The 16010-nt window shown below is 39.5% G+C and overlaps 1 protein-coding gene across 1 annotated transcript in view; it reads right to left on the reverse strand.

Moving 5' to 3' along the window:
• Window positions 1-16010, reverse strand: part of EPHA8 (EPH receptor A8) — a 1186163-nt gene that overhangs the window by 132721 nt on the left and 1037432 nt on the right. Inside the window, exons 7-9 of the mRNA XM_086920110.1 lie at window positions 11362-11524; window positions 10036-10132; window positions 6579-6646 (exon numbers count right to left, since the gene is read on the reverse strand). Coding sequence (XP_086776236.1) covers window positions 6579-6646; window positions 10036-10132; window positions 11362-11524 — 328 coding nt within the window. The remainder of the gene's footprint in view (window positions 1-6578; window positions 6647-10035; window positions 10133-11361; window positions 11525-16010) is intronic.

Genomic DNA, 16010 nt, shown 5'->3' on the forward strand with positions numbered 1-16010 from the left:
AACCTAATGACTAAGCTTTGAGTTTTTTTATATTAACGTTTCAAGTTGTGTGTTTACTCCTACGCAGTGGAACCTTTGTTACACCGTTGCCTCCTCCTCCTTTGTCCTGTAGGTGGGCAGCTTGTTGAACTCCAGTGGCCAGGAAGTCAACTGGATATTCAGCCACCTTGACATGTCTTAAGGGCAATCCACATATTACTATTGTCTTTCATTCAGTGGGCTTGGGGGGAGGGGCGTAGGGGACTGGATGGACATTTTCCGAGATGGCTTACCCAAGCATGTTTCAGACTGGTTATGTATGCTTCCTCCTTAAAGCTCCTCATCGGCCAACACTTGAATCTCTACATTAGCACATTAGAACTTGTACTTACCTCTGGCTATATCACATGTAATGAGATGGCCTAGGTCACGGATCTTAAGTGTGTGGCAGCAAGAGTAAGGAAGGCAGTTGTGAATGGCCAGGATACAACTTAACACTGCAGCGCATTTCATGATTCACACCAACAGCGTCCTCTAGGTAGCTAATTTTTTATGAGCAAGTGGAACTTTTGCACATTCACTGACATAACATGTTTGATTTCTTAAGGTTTTACCAAACCATGTATTACTATTTCTCCAGTGATGTAGTGAATCTATAAATGATATGATTTCCATCTAACAAAGAACTGGGCTGTGGCCTTGGCCAATCAATTTCATTGATCATTTATTCTTAACCACTATATGCGGGTGAAACCTTGAAGGTTATCACATGGCTTTATAACAAGCAAGCAAATGTCCTCCCAGATCAAGTGCACATCATCAATTCTGTCCTGTGTTAGTTCTGGGAAATATGATGCAATTCTTGTCAAGCACTGAGCACACTAAAGCCATCGTGTATTACTGGGCAGGTCGTAAACAGTGGGTGGGGGGGGGGTGTGTGGTACACCGACTTTTTGGACCATGCCTAGCATTTTTCGAAGTGGCCTATGTGCTAATCAGATTAATCAGAAACTGGATATTCGTAGGAGGTCACCAAACCTCCAGCCTCAGTTATGTCAATGAGGAAGGGCAGGAGTTTATGAATGGCTAGGTAAGTATGGACAAAGGCCAGCAATAGAGAGCAGATCTTAGGGCCAGATATACGACCATGTCATTTTGCGAATCGCATTTTAGGACTCGCAAAATGACATGTACAACAGAGACACTGTTAGCAAATCTCAATGGGGTTGCAAATTGCATGCCTCATCAATATTCATGAGACACTCGCAATTTGCGACCCCATTGAGTATGGTTGGCCCTACCCGGTATGGTGGCCTGCTGGGCTCAGCAGACCTCTATGTCTGGGGCTGCTTTTAAATAAAGCAGTTTTTTTTAATTTCTTTTTTTAAGGGCAGGTAGTGGTCACTGGGACCACTGCCTGCCCCTAAAAAAAAAATTCCCTGCATTTGCAAAGGGAAAGGTGTCCCATGGGGACCCCTTCCCATTTGCTAGTGCATTACCACCCTCTTGGAGAGGGCGGTACATTGCAAATTCTTACATACGATCGCGAGTCGCTATTAGGAAGGGTTGCACCTTCCTAATTGCGAGTTGCAAATCCTATTAGGGAGTCGCAAATAAATTGTGACTCGCTAAATAGGGTTTTTAGATGGCCCTGTAGGTTTTTGCATGTGCAAACGAGTCTCAAACGCGTTCGCGCAGGCAAAAATGGGTCGTACATCTGGCCCGTAGTCCCTACATACATGTTCCCATTCCTTGGATGGTAACATATTTAAAGGTAGTTATTAAAGAAAAATGTTGACATCCCAAGAAGAGATCAGGGGATTATACACCCAGATCTGTTGCAGAGTGTTAGCAGATAGAGTAGTAATAATGGACTTTATATTTTACTGCCAAGGTGACCAAGGACCTCCTCCATGTACACACATGTAAAGAAGGGAAGGTCTAAAGAAGCCACAATAACTGTTTTGGGGTAAAACATACTCATTTGCAATCAATCCATAATCATATGCTAAATAAAAATAATGTGTCTTTGGGGAATATTTTGTGTACTTAAGATGCAGCATTTACTGGTATGCTAGGACCTGTGTTCATTGTAATGATTGATAATTCGTTGTACTGCACCTGATCGAAATGCTGAATAAACAGAACGTTTAAAAAAAAAAAGTCTCTTCACATACATTAGTTTTAACTCATTTCCTGGTAAAAGGTCCAGTGTGCCTGTTTTCAAAACTGCTGTTCAAAGAAGTGATCAGGGTTATTTCTGTTTCCTCTACAGAAGCACTGCCTCATTGTAGTTGGTATCAATGCTCCAGAGGGACTGGTCATTGCCACAGATTAATAGAAACAACTCCCTGTGTTAGAGAAACTCTGCTTGGATAAGCCAAACGCTTCCCCTGGGCATGCAAACAATGTTGTTTCTCAGCCTTGCCTGGTTATTGTCTTTTGTCACATATTAATTATCTGCACATAACAGTTGAACATTATCTCATACTTAACGCTTTCCTTTCAAGTAATGTATGAGGCAAGTCAGCAGGCATTCAGTAAAAGTGCATTCGTTTTGTGGGCATCCCCTATAAAAAAGTGAGCATATTTAGATATTTTTTTTATCATCAGAGATGTAATATAAATTCATTCTACCCACAACATAATAATAATAATAATAATAATAATAATAATAATAATAATAATAATAATAATAATAATAATAATAATAATAATAACAACACAAAATATTTGAGATTTTTGATGTAATGCTGCGAACTAAACTATTGTTGTTTTTAAGAGAAGTAAATGACATATTATGGCATCTTTTATTTTTTGGTATATGCTTCCAATAGTTCATAATGTGCCAAATAAAAGCATTTATGTTTGTCTTGCAGTGTGAATGATCTTGGAATAAACAATGCTAGAGGTATTCAAAGCAAGACCACAGGAAATTGGGTCACTGGCTGAGAGGGGTGGTGTTCTTCTCAAGCAGAAACCAAAATTCCTGCCTGGGTAAAGTCAAAAGCAAATCCCAAATTAACCTGTTCTTAACAATCTGGTAGTTTGGCACAAAAACAGTCAGGCTTAACTTAGAAGCATTTTGTTAAGTATTTATTCAGTACTTCAAACAATAATAAGGTGAAGACATGACAAAAGAAAAATCCCACACCAATTTAGAAAAATAGAGAAAAATATATTACAACATTGGAATGTAGAGCTCTCCATTGAAGACAATGGATGCTCTGGGCTTCTGGTGGCTAAGGGAAGCCCGCAGCATCGAGATTCCAATGTTTGTTCAAAGCTGTTGCTGTGAACAAAGGCCTCAGAGAGTCGGAGGTGATTTCAACTCCCTTGGGCTCTGTGAGGTCCTTGTTTTACAAATTAGAACATTCTGCCCTCTAGGGGTGGAATGTTCTAATAGCCTTAGAGCCACCCGTAGTGGGCTCTACTGGCCATTAAAGGCCTGCTTCCTTGTTAAAGGCCTAAGCCGTATTGGAGCGGGCCTTTAATGACTGGTAGAGCCCACTACCTCGGGCCCTAAGGCTGTAAGAAATGATTTGAGAGCAAAAAGACAAAGATACAATCAGAAGAACCAAAGATATGCAATTCTAAATGTAAGTGGAAATGGTGCTTAAAAGCACAAAGCATCAACTGTGGTTATTTGGTTATCCAGACCAAGACAAAGTCACAAGTTCAGGCCAAACGTGATGGAGCGCAGACTGCATACAGGGACCAAGTTAGGTGGGCTGACAGAGTCCTTCAAATCTAGGTTGCATCCGGCAGCGGTGGCCGCAAGGTCCTGGGTCAAGGATGCGTCATGCCGTAAAGGTTCCAAGGTGCTGCGAGGCTGCAATGAGAGGTCTTTTGTCAGGGTTGAATCACACAACAGTGGTTCTGAGGAGCTGCGGGGTCCTACATCTGTGATGCGTCTCACTGTGGTAGTTCTGATGCAAATCAGTGAGGCGTTGCATTGTTCTGCATTGGTTTTGCCCGAGTGACTACATCTGGGCTGGTAGAGCATCTTCAGACCTACTAAGGGTCCAGAACTGGGGTGTCATCACTTGGGTGGCAAGATTCACAGAAGGCAGAGTCCAGGTGTGGGGTTCAAAATGGTTGGATTCTTTTCTGTCCCTAAAGCTCTGATTAGGAGGCTAGCCACCCAGTCCTTGGAGTCACTCTGGTGGCCTTCTGTTAAAGGTGGAGGTCCAGTCCTCCTCAGACAGGCATCAGGGCAGCAAAGTAGCAGTCCTTCTTGCAGAGCAACACAGCATTCCTTTGCTCGGAGTCTTCCACAGGTCCAGAGGTGTACTCAAGAATTGGTTCTGAGGGTCAAATATTAATTCCTGGTGCCCACTTTGAAGTGGGAGAAGCTTCTAGAGTCTTCCCTCTACATAGGTGGGTGGAATTTCCTGCCTTCCTGTGCTGGCCCCAGCTTCTCTGGGGGCACAATGAATAGTGTCAAGCCCTTTGCGAGTGTGCTTAGGCAGAGTCTTTGTGTTGTGCAAGTGAAGTAGGTGATAGCTCCCCCCTTTGTCAAATCTAAATTCTTATTCTTTATTTTGTTCATAAAAACAAACCATAAAAGATACAGTCATGCACCCACCCCTCCCATTGAGTCAGAGGCGGCCCATCCTGCCAACGCATATGCCCCCTTTTTTGTCACTGTCTGGCAGCAATACACAAAGACCAACTTCCAGCATCGCCTAGTCATGGGACCCAGGATACAGGCTACAGACAAGCATTGGTTGGCACAAGAAAATGACACGTTTCAAAAAATGGCACTTTCAGAAATGTGACTTAAAACTCAACTTCACCATTAGAGAGGGTTTTAAATTACAATTTCCAAGGGTAACTGCTTAACTGGATGTACACCAGAGCTGCTTGCACTTGATACATTCACCCTGTGACTTTAGAAACTGTATGGAGATTTGTATGGGATGACATTACTCATATACAGTTTTCAAAAAGACAACTGCCCAAGCCTATTTAATGTAATAATTCTAATTTTTCAAACGTTATGGATAATATGCCAATTGCCATTTCACTGTTAGCCGTATAACCTCTTTAAAAAATGAGAGACCAGAGTAAGAGTATTTAAGTGACAAGTGTGGTCTCCATCCTTCCTTTAATTCATACCTACAAATATTTGTCCTTGTGTGTAGTTTCTTTTTCCATGCTACTCAAGCATGTGTCAATTTAAAACTAGTATGTGAATATTCCCTATAGTTGGAATTTAAAGGTGAATTATGATGTTACTTACTTTTGTTTTTGTTTCAGCAATTGTTGAATGATCAACACATAGATTCATAGTTATGCATGTAAATCAACCATTTGCATGTGTTTAAAAAAAGGTTTCAGTACTTTGAGACACAATGAGCAAGTTTTCTTTTTACCTATGTTGAAACATATGTATTGTTTTATTAATATAAGCGTATGTTTTAATATAGATATATAATGGGGTTGGCCTGCCTCGTGCAATACTCTAAAATGTATTTGGCTGATAGCAGTATTGAGTTTCTAGGACATTCAAAACTGATAACTTCAAAAACCACTGGCCAGGCAGCCAGCAGGTACTTCAAATTAAAGATCTTGAGGTTGACATCTAATTGAAACATCATCTTAATCGGGATATGGTTGAAATGAACCGCATAACTCAGACATGGTTGCATCTGAAAATGCTCGACAGTTTCTTAAGTAGGTGTGCGCTGTTCAGAGCAAGCTCAATTCAAACAGAATAATTTCACCTTGTTCATATTTAATTACTGCACTATCAAAGAAGGCAAAGAGTGAATGATGAAAAAGTTAAGGAAAGGCAGAGATAGCAAGTGAAACAGAGTAAAGGGCAGCTGGAGCAAGTGGAATGAGACCTGAATATGATGATCAAAATATAACAATATAATCTAAAATACTTACAGGTTCTTTATTTTGTGGCCTCAGGACCCCACTCATTTTAGTGCGATTATAGCATTCCTTTGCTATGCAAGCATTCAAGTCAGATAGTGATGTACCTGATGGCCCTATATGTGTTAGTGTGAAACCTAACTGTGTGCAATACTCTGAGCAAGTTTCACTGTGATATAAAAGTACATACAAATAAAAGAATAGAAGTAATTTCTGTAACATGCAATTGAATTGCTACACTACAACCCGTATGAAATATCAATAGGCAAGTATTTTCTCAGCTAAGTAGAAGGGTCATACAGCAAAGTCACTTGACATGTCTGGTTACCTGTGTTTAGTGAGACTGCTAGAAGAGGTGTTTCTTGCTTTATTGCTGCACTTTCACAGGATAAATTATCCCTCCCCTTGTTTGTGTCCTTAGTTTTAGCTTGGGCCCGTTGTTGTGAGGCAGCCAATTAAGACCGATTAAGCCCCTCTTCAGAAAGCATGAACCACTATTAACATATTGAGCAAAAGGTAATTGCACTTAAATAGTAATTTAATGAAGCTGGTGAATTTCACCATAATTACTTTTGCAGTTTCCGTCAATAATTTTCGTCTACCCAATGATGATACTAAGGCAGGCATTATTGTTGGATTTCACAGACATGAAGATGTTGTAATGATTTGTTTCTCTGCTGTTTAGAATCACAGCACAAACTGGTCCAGCTTACCCTGTCCATTTTGGTAGTGCATCTTCTCCTCATCGGAATCCTGGAAAGCCTTACTGTAACCACAATGTCTACGGAAAAATACCAAATAAACCTTTAAAGACTAGGACTTTTTCTCATACTTGGCTACTAACGATACATAAATACATTAACATACTGCATTCACAACTACTCTCTCTCTCTCTCTCTCTCTCTCTCTCTCTCTCTCTCTCTCTCTCTCTCTCTCTGTTCTGTGCCATTTTTTTAGCTTATTTTGCCCCCTTCCATTATCACTCGCTTGATAAAGTTTTTTTCTTGTCATATTTGCTTTCAGTATACATTTCTATTTCCCGTGCCTATTCTCCTCATGCATTTTGTCTCATGCTCTGTTACCTATATTCAGGGTAAGTTTCTGAAAAACTAAAAGACGAATACCTCATGGGCTGGTTTGACTTTTTAGGGTTGCAAAGGAATAAAGGGATGATTTAGTGTGGTAATAGTTTATGCATAATTCCTTAGCATATATATTTCCGTTAAATATTGCTTGATCAATGATTACATTCCCATTAGATTGGTGAATACTGGTCAGTGCCTTTTACTGTTAGGCTTTTGCATATTTCAATCTGAACCTTTCTGGCAATCAGTTCTGATTTGTGGATCCAAATGTTGATTCATTGGCCCCTCTGCAGCCCACCGGGAAAATGGGGAGTATGTATATCTATTGTAAAGTGACAGAGATAGGGATGAATCTCAAATACATATAAAATAATGATGTGACTTAATATGAACCTCTGAAAAAAACTTGCTAACAATATTTTTTTTTAATTTCTCAAAAAAATATCGATGACACTAAAAGAGCCTACTGTTATTCCAACAATATTGCTATCACAAAAAATGATTACAAAAATATAATTAAACTTAGTATTCATGGTAATGTATTCCAAAGGAAACGAGACATGAGAAAAATGGAAATTACTGCTGCCACCTCCTCCAGCTTGCAGAGAAGCTTAGCAGCAGGCCTAAATCCAGTGACCATGAAATCAAGGGAATGTTCAGCCGCCTTGGTCCTAATTCACTTCTTAAAATCAATCTACAGGTTATTAATGGCTTGCATTCACTGTGTTTGTGCGTGTGTGTCTCGGGGGTACTACTTCCCCAGTTTATTTTCACTTTTGGCCTTATTTATGAAGGCCTTTCAACACTTTTGCGCTGCAGTTGTGTCACTTTTTGTGACGTAGCGGCGGCGTAAACAATGTCCCACGTTGCACCATATATACAAGGTGTTGCATCTAGGCAGTTGTGTCACCTTGTACAGCCCTGCGCCACATTATACCTGCATCAAGTATAATGTATGCAGGATGGGCTTTCCCACTTCGAAAAGGGTCGTAGAAGTGTTGCAGTGAAATCTATAAGATTTCACTGCAACACTTCTAGGATGCCACTGCGTCAAAACCTTACACCTCATGGCAGGTGTAAGGGTGACACAGTGCCATAGGCACAAGCCTACTCCATGCATTGCTGGAGTTGTGTCTTGCTTGCGACCCAACTCCAGCAATGCCTGTCTTTTGCGCCAACAGAAACGTCAGGATTCCTGACGTATCTGTCATTCCTTGCGTCATGGAGCACTGTACATTAAATACGGCGCATCCATCGTGTCACAAGGAAGGCGCAGTGAAAAGTGTCACACCGTTATTCGATGGCAGGGATGCAACATTTTTCATAAATCAGGCCCTGAATATTTAAAGAAAGGAGATATAACACTCATTTAATTCCCATTTGTAAAGCTGGTGTAGATTATACCTCTATCGACTCACCACTGTATTCTTAAAGTGTGGTTTCACAACTTTAAATATGGTACAACATAAAGCTTATCTACAAATTAGTATATTTTATTACCTCTCATTATCCACTTCAATAATTGCAGGCAAACAGCCCTTTACTCAAAATATCTTGATTACAATGATTTCCCTTCTGTTGTTGCTACAAGAATATATTCTACTATTTGCTATCTCATAATTAATCAAAACGGTTCAAAACCGTTTAGCCTTAGCCAACACTTGCTTCCTGGTATATGCTGCTTCCTCAGGACTTGATTGACAAACTCACTCTGGCATTTTTTGTGTTCAAATTTTCTTTTGAAAGACAGTTTTCCAAGTTAATTATGGTTAGAGAGCGCTTGAAAAGATCTTCAGAAAATATAGTGATATGCATCAGATTTATATCTAAAAGGTTACTTTTATGAAGAATTTACAGTAGACAACATTCAAAATAAGTAATAAATCCTCAGTTACGGTGTATTTCTCTTCTTCTGTAATTCAGATCAGGTTTCATTTGCAAAAATCTTACTTTGTACAAGACAAAAAATTCTAGAGCATATATTTCAAAAGTGCAATGAGTTAGAAAGAATGCGATATATATATATATATATATATATATATGTTGCAAATCCTGTGCAGCCGCCACGTCTTAATTCACGCGATGCAGTCAAACAGGACTCGGACCCAGGTTTCGTGCTTGTTAATTTTTTATTTGCCCAAGTGTCTGAGACGCGTTTCGCAGCGCGAACGCCGCTTGTTCACTCGATAGTTTGTATTTACCCAGAAGGCATTTTTAAAGTGACAGTGTATGAATCAGTGAATCACGTGAGTTCAACTCACTATAGAAATAGACAAAACACTCTGTATATATTTCTATATTGCATTTTGTGTATGTTGGGCTGTCGGTTGATATTATATATATATATATATATATATATATATATATATATATATATATATATATATATATATATATATATTTCTTTTTTTTATTATTTTTGATTAGCTCAATGGGCATTGCTCAAGATCTGGAGACACATTTGAATTGCTCTCTTTGTGGACTTATTTGTGGTTCAGTCAGTCATTTGGGAAAATATTATATGACATTGATGTTTACTACATATATCTGCAAGGCATAACATTAGGCTTGTGAGAAGAATCTCATAGGATTTGTGTTAATGTTGCCATATTTCAGCCTCTCTCAGAATCTTGAAATCTAAAGGGACCAAAACAAAGAGAAACAGAGCTAATGGTAAAGCTAATTTAATGTGCTACTTGATTGTCAGGTGTGGAATGTAAAAGCTTTGTGTTGTTAATATAGGCTGTTGAACTCATAAAGTAATATTACTGTTCAAATGTTTCTGTGTTGCGTCTTGCAGATTTTCGAGCAGCAATAAACTCATCCACATATATTTGTTTGTATAGGTAATGGTGTGCAATGGAACACCTTATTCTTCATGTTAATTCATTTTTATTGTAGTTGATGTTATTTGTTTTACCATAACAATTGAAGATAATTCATAACAAACAAAATGTCTACTCAAATTGATGGATTGACATGAGGATCCTACCTTTCTAGCCAAAGTTTCAGGATTTAACACCATCCACACGTCTGTAGCATTCACACAAACACTCAAAAGTTTGACTAAATAATATTTTTGTACCTCTTTTTGCAAATGAGAAACACCAGCAGAATTACAAGACCAGTGATCAGGGTTAGGCAAATCCAGACAATGGTCATGGTATCATATCGGAGAGTCACTGAAAGGGCACACAGAAGATGTATTGTAAGAGAAGCCCTGAATTTAAAACCCACAATTTAAAATCTGTGACTTTTACTTCGAAGGGACATAACATGCACAGTTATACAATATTTTTTCTATTAATCAATAATGTTCTATGTTTATATTTTTTCTATTCAATATTGTCCAATATTATTTCAAACAATAGACAATGTGTAAAAAAGTGATATAGTATGTATTTCCAAACTAACAAATGCATTAACAAATAATTAAAAGTAAGTTAGGATAATGTAGAAAAGTAAGTATCAAGAAGAACAAAGTAGCTTTAAAACAATGCATAATAATTTATAGTTTTCTCCATGGGTGAATTTAATAATGTGATCTACTACTCCAACTTGTCAGTTGACAAGATGATTGGCAATACATTCCCAGCCACCACTCAATAGCTGCTGCATTAACCATATCACAGTAGAGGAAACATGAACCAATAAAGCTGCAAACTATAGGCAAGCTGTTCTGGATCCATGCTCTGTAAGGCAGACCAGAGTGAAGGAAAGTCTGCCTTACTGTGATAATGTCTTAATTTCAGGTGACTAGATTTAAAAATATTTGTTTTCTCTAAGTTGTTGATACTTAAATCCCCCTCAAGGTAATCCTTGCCTTTTAAATCCTTGCACTGTTATAGCTGTTTCCTAAGAAATAGATTTAGTGCCTACTTAATTTGAGGTAATATTTTTTTTTATTTCTGTAGATAGTTTGAAATGATGTGGACTCCAGTCCAAAAATATGGGACTATCAAATTTGGAGTCAAATGCATTGTTGTGGTAGTTAGACTTTACAGGTCTTACGTAATAATGGCTTGAATTCAGAAAGTATTTTGTGGTTGGCTGCTAGGGCTTCTCCTCATTGTATTTTAGCTATAGGTAAAGTCTATTATGCACCCTTAATTAGGTCCTAAATTTGGCTCTTCATAATCAACATGTGAGTGCAGGTAACATTCTTGAAACCTGTACAAGAGCATTTTGGCCACTGCTGTAATTCTGTAATATAAAGTCACGTTGTCACAGAGAAAACATTTGTCTAGATTCAGGGCTTAAACTAAATTTCAAAGGTCCCAAAAATATTACAGCCTAATTTGCACACTGATGGTGATTGATCATCTCAGGGTTAGTGTTCAAGCTAAGAATTAGGTTATAAAGTAGATAGTAGCACTGCACCAAAAGTTAAGATCCACCTTGATTTACTTACTTGCTCTACCAGTTTCCACTTCTACTGTCTGACTAAACCTTCCACAACCAGCCGAAGTGCGGGCACGGACCTGGAACACATAGCGAGTTGATGGCTTTAGACCAGAAACTGTGGCACTGGTCCCCTTAGATTTCAAGGTTGAGTAGCTCTGCATTTCTTTATCCTGTTGAGATTAAATTGTGAAGCAATATTTACAATAAAGGTATGCAGTAGATCAGTATATGTATATTTCCAACACATTTAAGTTAATATGGTTTAATTTGAAAGTTCCAATCGTATAGGACTCTGGATACAATATAAATCTAGTATGAAACAATGACAGAGCTCATATAATAATACATGCAAGGAGTAGGCTTTGCGCAGAACTTGTGTGTAGTCCGTATTCATGGTTTTCATATTTAAATAGAGAAAAAAAGAAATATGTTAACGAATAAACAAACATGTACACATAGAGAACTTACAAACAAAACAGCCAATAGTTAAAAAAAAGTAATGCATGGGTCTTCTCCTAGAATTTTTCAAAGTCTGGCACACAAATCCATCATCATTGAATAAAAAACATTATCACTAGTGAGAAAGAACTGCAGAAAGGACTTCATGTAAATTACATTTAACTAGTTTAGTTCATTAATCAGCCATAGACCTGAGGCTTCTGGTCTAGTGGAACAGATCAATGGAACATTGAAATCCAGGCTTACAAAGTGTGTGCTTCTATGTGTCTGAAATGGCCTGATGCTTTGTCTTGATGAGTCTTTGCAGCATACCGGATCGAAGGACAGGATTGTCCCTCCATGAGATCATCTTGGGCAGAGCTATGAGATTGCCAGCTGTACCGGCAAACACACTTGTTATTACCGATTACACAATACTTGATTACTACAAAGGACTGGCTGATGTGGCACATTCTGTGTCTCATCAGGTTGAAGCTGCCACAGCTCACCTCATCAGGAACAGTACCATGGCTTTAGTCCTGGTAACTGGGTCTTGGTGAAGAAGCATGTATGAAAGAGTTGTCTGGAGCCCCACTGGTGTGGTCCTTTCCAGGTAATTCTGATCACAACAACGTTTTGAAGTGCAGAGGTCTCCTCAATTGGGTGCATGCTGCTCACACTCGCCGAGTTCTGTATCCCTTGATGATGTAACATCACCTCTCCCAGAAGTACCGGAGGTTGTAAAAGGATCACGGTAGCAGGTTAGTCAAGCTGTAGGGTTTTGAGGAGTCGGTAGCTGAAACAGAAGTGGGAGAGTCTTGTCCTGTAGTGACAACTGAGTTAGACTTAGACCCTGATGAAGGGCCTAGTGCTGTAGGATCACAAGAGGCAGCAGGAGAACGCTGGCCGAGAAGGCAAGAAATGGGGAGACTGAATCCATAAGTAGAAGGTGGGCTCCAGATTATTCTGGATGACACTGAGGATTCTGATTTGAGTGATGAAGAAAGTGAAGGGATTGCTCTCAGAAGGTCGAAACAAGCTAGAGTACCTTGTTGGAGGTACTCGTCCCCTGACTGGATTTACTCTGTCACAAGTGACAGAGAGCGAGAGTTCTGGTAATACTGGGATAACAGTGCAGATTCAGTTGAACCTCCTTGAACTGAACATTTTCTTTGAATTATGATTGGAAGTTACATTATCATCAAAGAGACTGAGACATTTTATTCTGGATGTGACTATCAGTGACTTCGAACTATGCATTAATTAGAGACATTTACATAGATTGGTGGGAAAAGAAAGAAGAGTACTGAGACCTGAGGCAGCTGAAGTGGTGTAAGGTTGTCCATCAGAAGAACACAGAATAGGGCTAATGAAGGCTACAAAGACCTTGTACATAAGCTTATCCCATAATATTTAAACTTTGGTTTTGCCATTTACGTAGGTGAAAATCAACACAGAAGACTCTGCTGCTGCTAAATTAAACCCAGTCATCTGGGTTTTAGAGAAGCAATAGAAGCTAATCCTAAAATTGGTAGACGTAGCTACATGATAGAAGGCACACTAATAGTTGTAGTTTTAGTACTAATCATTTTGCTTGAAGGATTATATTCATATACATCATTTCAGTAGAGACTTAGGCCCTCATTTACAGGCGTCTGGGGTAGGGCAGCGCATCGTCACTTTGCTGAGCTGCCCTACAAAAAAGTGAAAGAGCAGGAATACACTGTATTTATGCAATACGGTGCATTCCTGTCATTCTCTCTGCGCTGGATCCATTTCGGCAACCTAGTGGCAACGCAGGCACCCTTGCATCATGGTGCAAAGGTGCCTCCATTCCAGGAATAAATGCTTTTGTGCAAGAAGGGGCACCTTCTTGCACAGAAACATCCTGAGCTGTATTTTCCTCTTTCTATGTGTGCTTCAGAATGCATTTGTCTTATCATTATCACTCTTATCATTAGTAGTCCTAGATAAATCGCTATGTAAGCTATGCTAGCCCCAACAATGCAAGACATGCATGCCTGTACCAAATCACCATACACGAGTTTGCATACACTAGGTGTATGTTGCATGTCTTCTGTATGATTGATGGTACATACAAACGAATGACTCAAGGAGTGCTAATGATAGGACAAATGCAACAAGCAAAAGGATGATGAACCAAAATGTAGCAAATTTATCCTTCTCTATAAATGTTGTGTACGTCCTTTATGTTGTGTTCTTTGTCTTACAGGTTTTAAACCAAACAGTGGAGCCGTAAGCCGTAAGTACGTTTACACCATTGCATACACAGCACACCATAGAGTGTGTCCTGAAAAAAAACACACACGTGGCTTATGTTTGCCACAGCACCTTTTTTCACATTTTATGGTCCTGAAGAAAGCCTCCAAACAATTTTCTGAGGCAAAAACATGTCGACCAGCACATGATGGATAACGAAGACCAATTGCTAGTCTTCACTTTATCCCCCTCTTTTCTTTTAAACATGTCCTGGGCCACTTAGACTAAACAACATTATCAGTAAGGAGTCCCAGAGGCATTTTTAACCTCACCACTTTTTGAGCACCAGTCACACTAAAACAAAACCCGCTGCGCTGTAATTCAGGCGTCTAGCACAGCTGGGCTGCTTTCGGCTGCCCAGCTCAGAACCCGATGATGAAGCATGCCACCAACTAGGTTCCTGGTACCCCTAGATTTACAGGAGAATAATCTTTGTTGAATAATTCACCTGTGGGTCCGTCCACGTTGTTTTTGAGCTAGAATAGAGTAAACACTATGACATCACGGAATGTCTGGAAGAATCTAGGAGGAACATTTTAAAAGAAGTGTAATTTTCGCTCCACCCTTTCAAGTTTTGACAATGTCACATATATGTGCATGTACTACCATATATTTTTGTGCTTTAATATCATTAACAAAAAGTGCAAAACTTAACTGAAATACTGTATAATTCAGACATTTACATTAATGCACATACTAATGTTCTCCTTACAGTGATACCAATTGCATTTTATATATATATGTCTGCATTTGTGTAGTGTGGGTAATTTTGTTGACTCTTTACATATACTCACTGTTGGAAAGTGGCTTTGTTAGTGGTGATAAATAGTGACTTGCCACTAGTAATAAGGCCACAAACACAATAAAAGGTTCAGACAAGGTCTCAATAACTTGTTCCCTTGCTCAACTCTTGGTAGCTAGCAACAAGCAGGTGTGTAAAGCATTTTAAAACACCAATACATTAAATAACACACAACACATAATAAAAATCCAACTCCAATGTAGTGAACCTGAGATATGTATTTTTAAAGAATAAACACATTCTACTGCTTAAAAACATGTAGCGCCACTTTGGGGCATCTGGTCGCGCTTTACCGGTACAAAGTCACAGTCGAGGCCAACAGTGATGGGACCCTGGTCGGATACACTAAGCGGGAGGCCAAGGTCAAAAGTTTACCTTCACACCCCTAGTCTTTTTTCTGAAGCTTTTTCCCTCGACGTTAAGCAAGGGACTTCAGCAGGCCAGATTCGTTAAAGTTTGCTGGCTTGAAATTCTGCATGGTGCTGGTCAAATGTTGGAAGTCTGAAGCTTCAGAGCTTTCAGTGTGAAGAACCTGACATTCAGTCTGGGTCGCGGTTGTAGGTAGCTGGCTTGACTCTCAACGTCGGGTTGGTCCTCCTTATGGAGCTCTTTCACAAATTTGCTCCGAACTTCTCCAAACTTAGGGAACTTCTTCCTGAGGTTCCTCTTGAGTGTTCAACTTGTCCAAAACACAAATTCAAGGGTCTGGAATCTCCTAGATGGTCCTTGGGATGTCTGGACGACAATTCCCACAGTACACCTGGCCAAATGGGATGCAGGCACCACCCAGGAGTATGACAACTTCCTCCAAAGTGTGGTCTATTCCTATCATTCTTTCAAAATCCAGCATAGAGGAATTTTCTCCAGAAGCTCTGGATCAACCTAACCCAACCTACTTGTGTAGCTAATTTTCCTAAACACTCCCTTTCCAACCCTCCCCCCAATATAATTACAGAGGCTTCTGTGTGGCTGAAAAAACAGGATATGGGGAAGGCCTTGGGCTGTCCTAAAGTGACATTCTCACTTTGAAGACCAGTTGCGATACCCCTCATCCATCTCTGCCATCTGTTCTGCAGCTTGTTCTTCTCTGCCCCCAAGAAACCTACTATGTGCTCGGACAGGACACTTCACTTTTC

This window comes from Lissotriton vulgaris, chromosome 5 (assembly GCF_964263255.1).
Source record: "Lissotriton vulgaris chromosome 5, aLisVul1.2, whole genome shotgun sequence".
NCBI lineage: Eukaryota > Metazoa > Chordata > Amphibia > Caudata > Salamandridae > Lissotriton > Lissotriton vulgaris.